The 16,445-nt window shown below is 42.0% G+C and overlaps 1 protein-coding gene across 1 annotated transcript in view; it reads right to left on the bottom strand.

Annotated features, from left to right (window-relative positions):
* The window catches only part of LOC120025302 (leucine-rich repeat-containing protein 49-like), a 54,261-nt gene that overhangs the window by 22,243 nt on the left and 15,573 nt on the right, over positions 1 to 16,445 (bottom strand). Inside the window, exons 9-11 of the mRNA XM_038969796.1 lie at positions 6,421 to 6,482; positions 2,510 to 2,657; positions 885 to 968 (exon numbers count right to left, since the gene is read on the bottom strand). Of these exons, the coding sequence (XP_038825724.1) occupies positions 885 to 968; positions 2,510 to 2,657; positions 6,421 to 6,482 (294 nt within the window). The remainder of the gene's footprint in view (positions 1 to 884; positions 969 to 2,509; positions 2,658 to 6,420; positions 6,483 to 16,445) is intronic.

The raw sequence follows: 16,445 nt of genomic DNA on the forward strand, positions 1-16,445 counted from the left end.
TAATGCAAAGCAGATGACTCCTCTTTACATGACAAGCGAACACCACAGTGCATTTCAAGTAGTTAAGAATTAGTGGCCATTGAGGAGCAACCCTCAGAGCGCTTTAGGTATCATCTGAGATAACTGCTTACCGGTACCTCAGCATCAACAGAAATTGCTTACAGACATATGACAGCATATCATACAAGTTGATATACATGATTTAATACATTGTTCAACATCAAAAACAGCCCTCTTGCCCTCTCCTTAAACAATGCACTTATAGTCTAACTCCCACAACATTAGTCATCCTCATCCACTGTCTACAAGGGGTTATGCAGTGTATGTTACATGTGCAATGAGTTTAAACAAAAGCACACCTAACATCCTATTGTACTCATAATAAACCCTAATGGCTAGCAGACGATAAGCATGTTCATATTTTGACTAGTTTTGTCTCTTCATATGAATAAACAGGAAATGTTTTGGAGGTAAAAACGTTTTAACAAACAGCATTGAGGGCCAAGGAGTTTGGTTATTGTCCAAATAAGCACTTTCCACAAAGTACATCTGTATGGCTTAATTATGTTGTTGACATGCATCCGTCAGAAAAGCTTATATAACACATTAAACGCCACAAAATATTTGAAATATTTGGTTAATGACTTAAACGCTCACCAGCTAGTCCGTATCAATGTCCTGTGACATTATTTGGATTCCACTTTATCATTGTGGAATTGTTCCTCTTATGTGACAATCAGCCAGCTAACATCAGTTTTATATATGTCAGAGCAGAAGAACATATTGTTCAGTCAACATGGCGAGATATCTGCGATAGTAACAGTATAGTACAGTATGTTAAACACAAATATGGACAGAGAGTCAACATAAGGAAAGTCAGGTACCTTGTGCATGGCCTGCTTGTGACTCTCCCTCTTCTTCTCATCCTCCTTCCGGGCCGTGACGCAGGCCATACGTCTCTCCTCCTCCTGCAGAAAAGAGGGTATAACACAATCAGGGTGTTGCTCCATTCATGGACGAGTCTGAATTATTCAACATGAGACAGAGGCACAGTCAGAATAATGTCTGATATGTTGGCTGCAGGTTTTCCCTCTGCAGGAAGGACCAGTTGGAGAGACAACATCTCCTGCTGCATCACAGGATTATCTGTCTGTCTGATATTCGGCTGCAGCCTCATCTGAACTGAGCCCAGCTGTTTGGGTGTGCCAGGCAGAGCTCCCGGCATGCAATGCACCAGCAGACACAATCTGAGACTGCCAGCTGAGCTCTAGGGGATGTTTAGCACTGGCTACTCTGTGACGATTCGGCGGAGAAAGGATTTCTTGATATGGTTCACTGAAAATGCTGCCATGGCTCCAGAATCAAAGTGCTATCTTTCATACCCTTTGCATAATGTTTTTTTCTGTAAGGGAAGGCCTTTTATCAAAAATACTTTGTAATAAAAAAGTTGAATCAGTATGTGAAATGTTGTGTTTTTGTATTTTATTAGAATCCGCATTAGCTGTTGCAAAAGCAGCAGCTACTCTTCCTGGGATCCACACAAAACATGAAACATAATACAGAATGACATAATACAGAACATCAATAAACAAGAACAGCTTAAGGACAGAACTAAATAAAAAAAATTAAAGGCACACGTAAACTACATATCAATGAATACACACAAACTATCCAGGTCAAATAGAGGAGAGGCGTTGTGCCGGGAGGTGTTGCTTTATCTGTTTTTTTTTAAACCAGGTTTGCTGTTTATTTGAGCAATATGAGATGGAAGGAAGTTCCATGAAATAAGGGCTCAAATCAGTTTGAGCAGAGGACCTTAAGTGCTGTCACAACTAGGCTATGTGTAATAGTATCAATAATGCATTTTCATCCTTTCCCACTAATTAGTAGACTAGATCATTAAGTGAAATAGCGCTGAAAATTAGTCATTAACACATTTCCCCCTGAACAAATCCAGTCTGTTGTGTTGACACAGATATCCCACAAGGAGCAATGGTAACTGTTTCCTGGCATCTATTGATTATTTTCTAGCTCAAAGCAAGAGGAGTTCAGCTCCTCCACATCTGCAGCCAGCTTTAACCCTTATTTTACTCATAAATTAGATCTGCCTGCCTTGGCACTGACAGCAAGTATGTTTTATCTCAAACTATGTTACTACCAGTCACATAGAGCGAGTGCTCATCTGTGGAAAGTTGTGCAAATCAGATTCTGATCTCAGGAGGACTTGCCCATCCTATTGGCTGCAGGGCCATTACCTCCATATTCTAAGGGTAAGGTGTGTGTGTGGTACCTCAGGGTTCATGTAGCCTACAAGCTCAGACCTGGGTGTTGCCTGCCTGCCTGCTTAACAGCTTTCAAATGCATGAACCTCTAAACTCAAGTGTCTCGTATGTAGTGTGAATACAATGACATCATGTTTGACGGGCAATTCAGCTTTTATGCCTATGGATATCAAGCACGTGGTAGTTTCAAGGATTCTGTAAAGTGTTGCACCGAGCGTATGTCTTACCGTGACACGTTTCATGTCCAGCTGTCTGAGTTGAAGCACACAGCGCAGGGCGGCCTGCTTGTACCATGTCTCCAGGGCTACTGGGTTCCCATCCAGGGTGAGCTCAGAAAGGGAGCACGACTCTCCCAGGCAGGCTAGCTCATCAAAACTACACACAGAGTGAGAAAACACACACCACACAGGTCATTAACAACTATCAATGGGATAAATACTATATCAAATCAAATTGTATTTTTCACATGCGCCGAATACAACAGGTGTAGACTTTACCGTGAAATGCTTACTTACAAGCACTTAACAAACAATGCAGTTGTAAGAAAATATAGTTAAGAAAATATTTACTAAATAAACTAAGGTAAACATTTTTTTAAAGTAACAATAAAATAACAACAACGAGGCTATATATACACGGGGTACCGGTACCGAGTCAATGTGCGGGGGCACATGTTAGTCAAGTTAATTTGTATGTGTACGTAGGGGTAAAGTGACTATGCATTGATAATAAACAGCGAGTAGCAGCAGTGTAAAAACAAAGGGGGGGGGGGGGTCAAGAAAATAGTCTGGGTGGCCATTTAATTAATTGTTCAGCAGTCTTGTGGCTTGGGTGTAGAAGCTATTAAGGAGCCTTTTGGACCTAGACTTGGCACGTGCCATTGGAACACAGGAGTGATGTTTGCTGACAATGGGCCTCTGTACGCCTATGTAGATATTCCATTAAAAATCAGACCATTTCCAGCTACAATAGTCGTTTACAACATTAACAATGTCTACACTGTATTTCTGATCAATTTGATGTTATTTTAATGGACAAAAGATGTGCTTCTCTTTCAAAAACAAGGACATTTCTAAGTGACCCCAAGCTTTTGAACAGTAGTGTATATACAGTTGAAGTCGGAAGTTTACATACATTTAGGTTGGAGTCATTAAAACTAGTTTTTCAACCACTCCACAAATTTCTTGTTAACAAACTATAGTTTTGGCAAGTCGGTAAGGACATCTACTTTGTGCATCACACAAGTCATTTTTCCAACAATTGTTTACAGATAGATTATTTCACTTATAATTCACTGTATCACAATTCCAGTGGGTCAGAAGTTTACATACACTAAGTTGACAGTGCCTTTAAACAGCTTGGACAATTCCAGAAAATGATGTAATGGCTTTAGAAGCTTCTGATAGGCTAATTGACATAATTTGAGTCAATTGGAGGTGTACCTGTGGATGTATTTCACGGCCTACCTTCAAACTCAGTGCCTCTTTGCTTGACATCATTGGAAATAAAAATAAATCAGCCAAGACCTCAGAAAAAAATGGTAGACCTCCACAAGTCTGTTTCATCCTTGGGAGCAATTTCCAAACGCCTGAAGGTACCACGTGCATCTGCACAAACAATAGTATGCAAGTATAAACACCATGGGACCACGCAGCCGTCATACCGCTCAGGAAGGAGACGCGTTCTGTCTCCTAGAGACGAACGTACTTTGGTGCGAAAAGTGCAAATCAATCCCAGAACAACAGCAAAGGACCTTGTGGCGATGCGGGAGGAAACCGGTACAAAAGTATCTATATCCACAATAAAACGAGTCCTATATCGACATCCACTCAGCAAGGAAGAAGCCACTGCTCCAAAACCGCCATAAAAAAAGCCAGACTACGGTTTGCAACTGCACATGGGGACAAAGATCGTACTTTTTGGAGAAATGTCCTCTGGTCTGATGAAACAAAAATAGAACTGTTCGGCCATAATGACCATCGTTATGTTTGGAGGAAAAAGGGGGAAGCTTGCAAGCTGAAGAACACCATCCCAACCGTGAAGCATGGGTGTGGCAGCATCATGTTGTGGGGGTGCGTTGCTGTAGGAGGGACTGGTGCACTTCACAAAATAGATGGCTTCATGAGGCAGGAAAATTATGTGGATATATTGAAGCAACATCTCAAGACATCAGTCAGGAAGTTAAAGCTTGGTCACAAATGGGTCTTCCAAATGGACAATGACCCCAAGCATACTGGCAAAATGGCTTAAGGACAACAAAGTCAAGGTATTAGAGTGGTGAATAAAGTGGTGATCCTAACTGACCTAAGAAAGGGAATTTTTACTAGGATTAAATGTCAGGAATTGTGAAAAACTGAGTTTAAATGTATATGGCTAAGGTGTATGTAAACTTCCGACTTCAACTATATATATATATATATATATATATATATATATATATATATATATATATATATATATATATATATATGTGTGTGTCCTGGATGGCAGGAAGCTTGGCCCCAGTGATGTACTGGGCTGTACGCCTTACGGTCGGATATCGAGCTGTTGCCATACCAGGCACTGATGCAACTATATGTTAATATAATGAGTAATTCACTTAGAAAAGCTCCCCCAACCTCCATTTTTGTTGAATTAACCTTATAATCCATAGGTCGACAATACCACCAGGGAACAGGGCCCGTATTCACAAAGCGTCTCAGATTAGGAATGCTAATCTAGGATCAGGTCCCCCTAGTCCATATAATCTTATTATGGCAAAATGGATCCAATATTAGCTCTCCTACCCTAAGACCCTTTTTGAATACCCAGGGCCCAGAACTCAACAAAAATAAAACATAGAACATGCTAATTGGCCCTGGGGCTGGCAGTGGAAGAGGGCATTGAAAGCAACAGACATAGCCTGGGGCTGGGTGAACAGAGTTTTAGATGGGAACACAATAACTAGGCTAAACAGGGTGGTAGGTAGCCAAGCTAACTAGGGTGGCAGGTGACCTAGCGGTTAGGAGCGTTGGGCCACTGAACGAATGGTCGCTGGTTCAAATCCCTGAGCTGACTAGATGAAAATAATCAGTCGATGTCCCTTTGACACCTAATCCTAATTGCTCCTGTAAATCACTCTGAATAAGATCGTCTGCTCAATGACACATATCGAAAAGTAATGTAAACAGTACAGTTGGTTCACCATGTGAATATAAATAGTGTTCTCGGCACTGTTTGCAGAGAGAACTTCTGATTGGCCTAATTTGTGATAATGATTGCTTCAACCAAAGGCTTGGCTGAGCCTGGGACGGCTTCTCCCTCAGCTACAGCTATGCAGACGTCAAATAAAGGCACGTGTTATCCACCAGGACTTCACTGTGCGATGATTATAGTAGCCTACATTTCTCAGACGATTTAAATCAAAAGGCTCTGACAGAGGATCAAATGCAAGCCAGATTAGACTAGATGTTGTATTTTGCCATCATTATTGATTTATATAAGCTTTATGTTTGGGCAAGGCAGGATTTAAATTATTTATTTCCTGCCTAAAACAGAGTGGGCTAGCAAGAGCTGCCATGAGAAATTAATCACATCAGGAGTCAACTGTGGCCCTCTGGACTGGCAACACTGTCTTATTAATCAGGATTTCACAGGACCATTTTCACAGGCAGAGACAGTGCTACTTCAGCATTCAGCCTCTGTCCTCCTGACTGAACTCAGTGACAACTCCACTATTTATATAAGGCTAAGGGAGGTAAAAGGCAAAGCCACAAACCACACAAGGAAAAAAGAACAGGGGTTTGAAAACTCTCTCTACAGTAACAAAACAGACTTTCCATTCATGAGACACGCCGACATACCATCTCTTAGCAACCCAGCAGTACAGTAGTTTGTTAGTCACTGGGATAGGGAGAGACTGCCCACCCCAGCAGTACAGTAGGTTATTAGCCACTTGGGAAGGAAGAGACTGCCCACCTCAGCAGTCATTCAGTGTGTGCTCAGAGAGAGAGAGACCAGGCAGTATGGGTCCTCCTCTGCAGCAGAGGCCAGGCCTAGCCCTGAGCTATAGGGAGCTGCCTGTGAGGGGAACCTGCCAGCACTGAGATCTGTGGAGAGGAGAGGGTTAAGCAGTAGCAGCAGTAGCAGCAGATCTTACCTGGTAATGCTGTTGCAGCTGAGAAAGAGGCGCTGGAGGCAGGGCAGCTGGTCTACCTCTGTCTAGACAAAGAGAGGGAGAGAAAGAGGGGGATGAAGAGAGGAAAGGGTGCTCTAGAGGGGCTTGCGTTGTGGTAGCGGTGGGGCACTGCACAGTCACAGCGTGGCTCAGATCTTCCCATCCCTCTCCATTCCCTCAGTCACCTTGCAGCTCCCAGCTTCGGCATACAGACCCATCCGCCCTGCGCGCGCAGGCACACTGCCGCGGCTGCACAGGGAGGGGAGGGGGAGAGCAAGGAGAAGGGGAGGGGGAGAAGAGGAGAGTGCGCTAATGCAGAGATCCCCTGCTGCAGGAACTCGCTCACTCACTCTGCTTATAGAAGAGTGAGAGAAAGGGAGAGAAAGAGGGGGCTACTGGCACACAGAAACACACATAGACACACACAGAGACACAGCCCAGCAGCAGTAGAAGAACAAAGGGAAGGCGACAGCGATATGGGCAAATTATGAATTCAACAGGAATAGATTAAAGTCTCCAGTGGTGCCGTTGTCATGGAATCTGTTTCATCATCAGGCTGTTTCAGGATCAATGGAGGAGGGAGTCTGGGGGAGGATGGGAGGATGTGAGGAGGACCAGCAGGCTGGCTGGCTGATGAGGACACAGAGACACAGGCAATGTAACAGCCAGCTACAGGAGAGTAGGACAGGGGGATGGCAGTGGGGATGACGTGTTCAGCCTCGCAGTAGGGCAGGACAACCAGCATGTTTTGTGCATTACAGGTCTCGTCCCGTGTCGTTCTATGAGGTTTACCCTCGCTCTTTTGTTTGGGTACATCCCAGTGTTTTGTATACGTGTTTGTTTTGGGTGTATTAAAAACCTGAATGATGTATTCCTGCGCCTGTCTCCAAATCCTTTACACCAGCGTGACAAATTAATTGGCAACCTCTGCTTATACATATACCATCTCCCCCCTGATGTTCAGTCCAATACTGTTTAGCTTGTTTTTGGTAGTACTACTACAGCCTAATTCCTTAAAAGATTTACAAAGATTTTTAGGGTAATTTTTGTTCTCAATGATTTTTATCAGCAAAGTAACCCCTCTTAGCTTCATCCATCCTGCTCTGTGCTTCATTTCTGTGGCGTTTATATAGGACAAAATCAGGTTGCTCTTGAGAGTTCTTACATTTCTTAAAGGCCTTATTCTCTGCTTTACTCTGAGCTGTCTAATGGGAGCCATCACATTCACCACATCAAGGAATCTACATTTAAAGGCTTCCCAGGCACTGTCTACCCCTACACTATCGAGCACAGGTGAACAGTCAATTTTACCCACTTGCTCCCTAAACAGTTCAACACAGTATGTCCTCTGATTCTAACAGTTTTGTGATACTTAAATATATCTTTAATAATCCTACTTGTACAAAATGTAATAAAATGATCACTGATTCCATTGACTATCACTCCACTCCTCAATATTTTGAATTTATCAGACACCAATATTAAGTAAATCGTACTTTGCACTGTTTCACATACCCTGGTGGGATCTTTTATCATTTGGGTCAGAGCAAGTGATCTACAGAAGTGCATTAATACATTGTGGGTTGGTCTATACATTTTTGCAGACATCAGTATTGAAATCCCCTAACACAATGATTTCCTTCACCATCACTAGTAGCAGCCCAACAGCTAAATTTCGGGCTAGCTGCCTGCAACCAGAACACTGAACCAAATCTAAGGGCACAGCTTAGAAAAAAGAGAACATTAATAGTGCATGTTAGATTCAAATGTGTGCCTGGTGCAATAAACAGACAAAACTAGTACTGACCACACCAATAAAATATGTGGATTCTTGATCTGGATGTACTACAAAATGTATAATATACTATACTGTAAATAATATACAGTACTGAATTAGTCATAAAATAATTTGTCCAGTATGTTAAGGCAGCTGAGTGCTCATAGATCAATAGTACTTATGAATAGCTCATGCTGTAAGCATATGACCCAGATAGTAAAGTACATTAGAAGCCCATGAGATAGACACCGCATTAACATCCAAGGGAAACATTAAAGTCAAAATAATAAAGGACAGACATCAACATGCCTTAAACTCTCATTCCACTCTGCTACCACATATGAAGGGCAAAGCTTTCATGGGGTCCGATTGACTTAAACATTAATATAATTCAAACAAAAGTCTGATACTCATATTCCTTTTGTTTACGTTATGTTCATACCCCCTGGGCTCTAAGACTCAAAATCATTATCAAAATGCATGTTTTCCCTTGGAAAAAGATTAATGGCAAATGCAGGAGAAGGCTTCTAAAGCTGCAGCTAATGAGGATGAAACAAAACAAACTAAACAGGGCCAGGCACAGAATAGAACAAACCTCTCCTCGTCCACTGTATGGCCTCCTGTTGCTGCACCATCCTGCTCAGCTACGGTGCTGACTTTTTCCACATTTTGTTACGTTACAGCTTTATTCTAAAATGTATTAAAGTGTTATTTTCCCCTCATCAATCTACACACAATAACCCATAATGACAAAGCAAAAACTGTCTTTTAGACATTTTTGCAAATGTTTTAAAAATAAAAAAACATATCACATTTACATAAGTATTCAGACCCTTTACTCAGTACTTTGTTGAATCACCTTTGGCAGCGATTAAAGCCTCAAGTATTTTTGGGTATGACGCTACAAGCTTGGCACACCTGTATTTGGGGAGTTTCTCCCATTCTTCTCTGCAGATCCTCTCAAGCTCTGTCAGGTTGGATGGGGAGCGTCGCTGCACGGCTATTTTCAGGTCTCTCCAGAGATGTTTGATCAGGTTTATGTCTGGGCTCCGGCTGGGCCACTCAAAGGACATTCAGAGACTTGTCCCAAAGCCACTCCTGAGTTGTCTTGGATCTCTCTGTACTTTGCTCCGTTCATCTTTCCCTCGATCCTGACTAGTCTCCCAGTCCCTGCCGCATGCTTCACTGTAGGGATGGTGCCAGGTTTCTTCCAGACGTGACGCTTGGCATTCAGGCCAAAGAGTTCAATCTTGTTTCTCATGGTCTGAGTCCTTTAGGTGCCTTTTAGCAAACTCCAAGAGAGCTGTTATGTGTTTTTTACTGAGGAGTGGCTTCCGTCTGGTCACTCTTCCATAAATGCCTGATTGGTGGAGTGCTGCAGAGATGGTTGTCCTTCTGGAAGGTTCTCGCATCTCCACAGAGGAACTCTGGAGCTCTGTTAGTCACCATCTGGTTCTTGGTCACCTCCTTGACCAAGGTCCTTCTCCCCCGATTGCTCAGTTTGGCCGAGCGGCCAGCTCTAGGAAGAGTCTTGGTGGTTCCAAACTTCTTCCATTTAAGAACGATGGAGGCCACTGTGTTCTTGGGGACCTTCAATGCTGCAGACATTTTTTGGTACCCTTCCCCAGATCTGTGCCTCGACAAAATCTTTTCTCTGAGCTCTACGAACAATTCCTTTGACCTCATGGCTTGGTTTTTGCTCTGACATGCACTGTCAACTGTGGGACCTTATATAGACAGGTGTGTGCCTTTCCAAATCATTTCCAATCAATTGAATTTACCACAGGTGGACTCCAATCAAGTTGTAGAAACATCTCAAGGATGATCAATGGAAACAGGATGCACCTGAGCTGAATTTCGAGTCTCATAGCAAAGGGTCTGAATACTTATGTAAATAAGCTATTTCTGTTTTTATTTTTACTAAATTTGCAAACATTTCTAAAAACCTGTTTTAGCTTTGTCATTATGGGGTATTGTGTGTAGAATTATTTGGTATTTATTTATTTTATTTCACCTTTATTTAACCAGGTAGGCCAGTTGAGAACAAGTTCTCATTTACAACTGCGACCTGGCCAAGATAAAGCAAAGCAGTGCGACAAAAACAGCAACACAGAGTTACACATGGGAAAAACAAACGTACAGTCGTACGTACGTACAGTACAATAACACAATAGAAAGTCTGTATACAGTGTGTGCAAATGAAGTAAGGAGGTAAGGCAATAAATAGGCAATAGTGGCGAAGTAATTACAATTTAGCAATTAACACTGGAGTGATAGATGTGCAGATGAGGATGTGCAAGTAGAAATACTGGTGTGCAAAAAAAAATATGGGGATGAGGTAGGTAGTTGGTTGGATGGGCTATACACAGATTGGCTGTGTACAGCTGCAGCGATCGGTAAGCTGCTCTGACCGCCGATGCTTGAAGTTAGTGAGGGAGATATAAGTCACCAACTTCAGTGATTTTTGCAATTCGTTCCAGTCATTGGCAGCAGAGAACTGGAAGGAAAGGCGGCCAAAGAGGTGTTGGCTTTGGGGATGACCAGTGAAATATACCTGCTGGAGCGCGTACTATGCGTGGTTGTTGCTATGGTGACCAGTGAGCTGAGATAAGGCAGGGCTTCACCTAGCAAAGACTTATAGATAACCTGGAGCCAGTGGGTTTGGCGACGAATATGTAACGAGGACCAGCCAACGAGAGCATAGAGGTCGCAATGGTGGTTAGTATATGGGGCTTTGGTGACAAAACGGATGGCCCTGTGATAGACTGCATCCAATTTGCTGAGTAGAGTGTTGGAGGCTATTTTGTAAATGACATCGCCGAAGTCAAGGATCGGCAGGATAGTCAGTTTTACGAGGGTATGTTTGGCAGCATGAGTAAAGGAGGCTTTGTTGCGAAATAGGACGCCAATTCTAGATTTAATTTTGGATTGGAGATGCTTAATATGAATCTGGAAGGAGAGTTTACAGTCTAGCCAGACACCTAGGTATTTGTAGTTGTCCACATACTCTAAGTCAGAACCGTCCAGAGTAGTGATGCTAGGCGGGCGGGAGGGTGCAGGCAGCAATCGGTTGAAGAGCATGCATTTAGTTTTACTAGCGTTTAAGAGCAGTTGGAGGCCACGGAAGGAGTGTTGTATGGTATTGAAGCTCGGTTGGAGGTTTGTTAACACAGTGTCCAAAGAAGGGCCAGATGTATACAGAATGGTGTCGTCTGCGTAGAGGTGGATCAAAGAATCACCCGCAGCAAGAGCGACATCATTGATATATACAGAGAAAAGAGTCGGCCCGAGAATTTAACCCTGTGGCACCCCCATAGAGACTGCCAGAGGTCCGGACAACAGGCCCGCCGACTTGACACAATGAACTCTTTCTGAGAAGTAGTTGGTGAACCAGGCGAGGCAATCATTTGAGAAACCGAGGCTGTTGAGTCTGCCAATAAGAATACGGTGATTGACAGAGTCGAAAGCCTTGGCCAGGTCGATGAAGATGGCTGCAGAGACAGGTGTGAGGGAGGCTGTAATCTCTGCCATTTGCAACACTGCTTTTATAGGAACATTTCTCTACTGCTACTTGAGTACACACATTAACGTCTACAAATGATGAGGATTTGTATTTATTTAATCCCTGTAACGTAACAAATTGGGGGAAAAGTCATTGGGTCTGAATACTTTCCGAATGCACTGTATGTGCATGTCAGTGGCAGTGTGCAATGGGTTACAAAATAAAGCCATAGCCTACTTTAGGCATAAACAAAAGAAAGCTACTGTATGCATACAGTACGGTCAACCCACCACACCACTCAGTGACTTAGTTAGGGGGACTTTAAAACCTCTTGGCGCACGGATCCCTTTAACGGGATAATTTTCGTAAACAACCGCTGAATTGCAGAGCGCCAAATTCAAAAGAAATTACAAAAAATATTTATTTTCATGAAATCACAAGTGAAGTATCCCAAAACACAGCTTAGCTTGTTGTTAATCCACCTATCGTGTCAGATTTTGAAAATATGCTTTACAGCGAAAGCAATCCAAGCGTTTGTGAGCTTATCGATCACTAGATAAAACATTACGAACAGCTAGCAGCAATGTAGATTGGTCACGAAAGTCAGAAAAGCAATCAAATTAATCGCTTACCTTTGATGATCTTCGGATGTTTGCACTCACGAGACTCCCAGTTACACAATAAATGTTCCTTTTGTTCGATAAATATTATTTTTATATCCAAAAACCTCAATTTGGTTGGTGCGTTATGTTCAGAAATCAACAGGCTCAAGCTGTCATGAAGGGCAGACGAAAATTCCAAATAGTATCCGTAAAGTTCGTAGAAACATGTCAAACGTTTTTTATAATCAATCCTCAAGTTGTTTTTAACATAAATAATCAATAATATTTCAACTGGACGGTAAACTATTCAATAAAAGAGATAAAGAAAATGTCGAGCTACAACTTTCGCGCGCATTAACTAATCGAAGGACATTCAGCTATCCACTGACGCATTTGATAAATCTCACTAATTTTTCAGAATAAAAGCTTGAAACTATGTCTAAAGACTGTTCACACCCTGTGGAAGCCATTGGAAAAGGAATCTGGTTGATATCCCTTTAAATGGAGGAAAGGCAGGCAATGGAACAGGGATTTTTCAAAATAAGGGGCACTTCCGGGTTGGATTTCCTCAGGTTTTCGCCTGCAAAATCAGTTCTGTTATACTCACAGACAATATTTTGACAGTTTTGGAAACTTTAGAGTGTTTTCTATCCTAATCTGTCAATTATATGCATATTCTAGCATCTGGGCCTGAGAAATAGGCAGCTTACATTGGGAACGTTATTTTTTCCAAACATAAAAATTCTGCCCCCTAGCTTCAAGAGGTTTGGTGGGCTACTCTTAACACAATTACTGTATAAACAACTAAGGAGAAGAGGAGTGCATTCACTTCATGCCGTTCAGGCCCCATTACACAACACTTTTAATGTGCTGTCTTCTACAGTTTATCAGAGTACACTCAATATGTTCTCCCTGTTGATTATGCTTATTATGCATTTTGGTTGAACCAAAAGATTACATGTAAAAACATTTTTATGAAATTGGAAACAATTAAATATATATGTGAAATTAAATTAAACAATAATATATGTTGATGATAATGCTAACAATACCCTAATATATTCAATATGCTGTAAACTATTGTCTTTTAGCAGTTTCACTCAATTCCTTATAATCAACCTAATAATTATGACACCCCTCACTATTGTCATTTGTTGCACTAATTGCACTGTTTGTCTACATAACCTGGTTCAAGCATTCATTACATTACCCTAAAGAAGGCACAGTGACGCCGAAATGTTGGTGTTTTACACAATAAATTATTAGGAGTTTATACATATGGTGTGTGTGACTCTCTTTGCTTTTATAGCTTACTGTCTCTAACACTAACAGTATTACAGGGATGCTGCCTCCGCAGGGATGCTGTTGCCATAATTAGGATTATGGCTATGTCTGATTGGAGAAGTCGTGAAATAATTAAATCAATCATTGCATAAATTATAATGAGAGAGACAGGTGTGAGGGAGGCTGTAATCTCTGCCATTTGCAACACTGCTTTTATAGGAACATTTCTCTACTGCTACACATTAACAGTACTGTCTGCTGCTGCATCCCCATAGTGACAGGAACGCTCTGCTCCTGAAATAAAGACATTAGATGATTGTGCGCTCCCACTCACAGTGTCACATAGTAGGCTTTGAGGAGAACGCTGCAATGAATCCTTATAACATACATTTCTGCATGCTGAAAATGCAATTCATACCACAGTATGAGCACATAGTCTACCACACATACACCTGCTTCCCAGACTGAATATTCACCTCTGCTTCTCCGTCAGTGCAACAGCACTTCCAGCTCCGACCTTGGCTGAGTCTAAATTTAGACACAGAGTCTCAGACAGAGTGATGTCATCACTGGGCTGATGTGGTGCATAAAAAAAGCCACCGCTGTCTATCTCATCTTCTAACAGCAGCGGCCCAGAGACTAGGAGGTGTGTCTGAACCTGGTGTCAGTCTCTCTCCTGCATGTCCTGGGCTTCACCTCTACAGCTCAGCTCCACCCCAGCTATGCTGACAGCTGACAGCTTGCGTGTGTTTGATTTTCTCACACACTGAGGAGCTCCCCTACAACCATTACTGTGCCAACACAGCCTCTCATAACCGCTGTCTCTGCTGCACGCAACAACACTACAAAGAGAAGCGCCAACAAACACGTGTGTGTGTGAGTGTGAGTGTGAGAGAGAGAGAGAGAAAGAGAGAGAGAGAGAGAGAGAGAGAGAGAGAGAGAGAGAGAGAGAGAGAGAGAGAGAGAGAGAGAGAGAGAGAGAGAGAGAGATAGAGATAGAGAGAGAGAGAGATCCTTAGTAAGTGCTACTGGTGACCTGGTCATTCAATGGCTGAGGTTGCTTAAGTTACTTGTCTTTTAGAGAGTGCATACAATATACAGACTAAAACCATACAGAACAGTATATCACCCATTCATCACAAACAGAGTGATACTGTGTTACCATCATCTCCAAACTGTTCCATTTTAGGTGTCATTTAGGATGGTTTTCTAGGGTAAACAAACCTTTCAGACATGTACTCTATGTAGCACAGTACCCAAAGGGTTATACATACAGTATGTCTAAAATACTGGCCTTCCATGTAACTGAGCCCAATGTTTAAGTGTAGGTTTAAACCTGTTTGGAAAAGTGCACTTCAATGTATTTGTCTTTCCCTTCAAGTCCTTTCCAAAAATCCACTCTATTCCTCACTATAATGAAAAGGAAAACCTTTTAAGACACCTGAAAGTATCTGTGTTTAGTTTGCGCCTGCAATCCGGATAATGAAAGAGCCTTGAGAAAAATGCTGAAGGGTAGAATTTTTTCTCCATCCTCCAGTGAGGCCAATAAAACATTATATCCGATTATTAAAAGTAATTTCAGCAAAACTTCTAGGTGAGTAAACAGAAGCTGTAGTTGATAAGATGTGACATTTCTGTTAAAAAATAAATAAATCCAGCCTGGTCACGTGATACAAGTCAGGATTAGACGTCCATCCATGTCTGATGATGTCGGGAGATGACATAGAAACTGGCCACTAGAGACAACCATGAGCGCTGTTACCTTCAAAAAGGTTTCGGTTTTGCTAGGGCGTTGTGGACAGGGATGGGAGATGGGAGTAAACATCTGCCTCAGGTACAAAAGTAGGTTGCATGTTCAAATCCAATGATATAAACCTTAATCTCCCCAAAAATTCACTCGGGGCCCCCTCCAATATTGGGCAACAGCCCCCCCCCCCCCCCCCCCCCCAAGTGCTCAGCATATGTGGGAACTCCTTCAAGACTGTTGGAAAAGCATTCCAGGTGAAGCTGGTTGAGAGAATGCCAATAGTGTGCAAAGCTGTCAACAAGGCAATGGGTGGCTATTTGAAGAATCTCAAATATAAAATATATGTTGATTTGTTTAACACTTTTTTGGTTACTACATGATTCCATATGTGTTATTACCTAGTTTTGATGTCGTCACTATTATTCTACAATGTAGAAAATAGTAAAAATAAAGAAAAATCCTTTAATGAGTAGGTGTTCTAAAACATTGGACCGGTAGTGTATATATATATTTTTGATCCCTGTGCCCGGGGGCCGCGCCCCACAGTTTGGGAGCTACTGCCTTAACCATTCGGAGTTAATGCCTAACCATAAGATTTCAGAGTTAATGCCTAAACTAAACCCTAACCTTAAAAATTCAGAGTTACTGCCTAAACTTAACCTTAAACACTTTGAAATTTGATGTTTGAGAAACATGAATGAACGTCTAATTCTGACGTGAGACTGTGAGAGCTTGTCGAATTTTCCAACATATCAAGTGAGGGAAGGGTTTGGTGAAGGACCTGTTTAGGCCTGTTTGTGCTCCTCTGTTGATCAGAAATACTATACTATAGAAACGTAGGGGGAGGGAATTTCTGTTTAAAAAATATCCTATTTCATTTCCACTGGAGTCAGCATGAGGAGGGGTTAATGAGCTAGCTATTTCCCCTTGGTAACCACCGTAAATGAATGACAGGAGTACAAGTATGCTACTTCACTTTGTGTTTTTTCTTGGTGAGACATGAAACAGAAAAACTTCTAAATGTGATACCAAGACAAACATCAAAATAAGGAAAACATGCCAAGGCTTGTGCCAGCAGCGGAGGATGATAACAAG

The sequence above is a fragment of the Salvelinus namaycush genome, chromosome 30 (assembly GCF_016432855.1).
Source record: "Salvelinus namaycush isolate Seneca chromosome 30, SaNama_1.0, whole genome shotgun sequence".
NCBI lineage: Eukaryota > Metazoa > Chordata > Actinopteri > Salmoniformes > Salmonidae > Salvelinus > Salvelinus namaycush.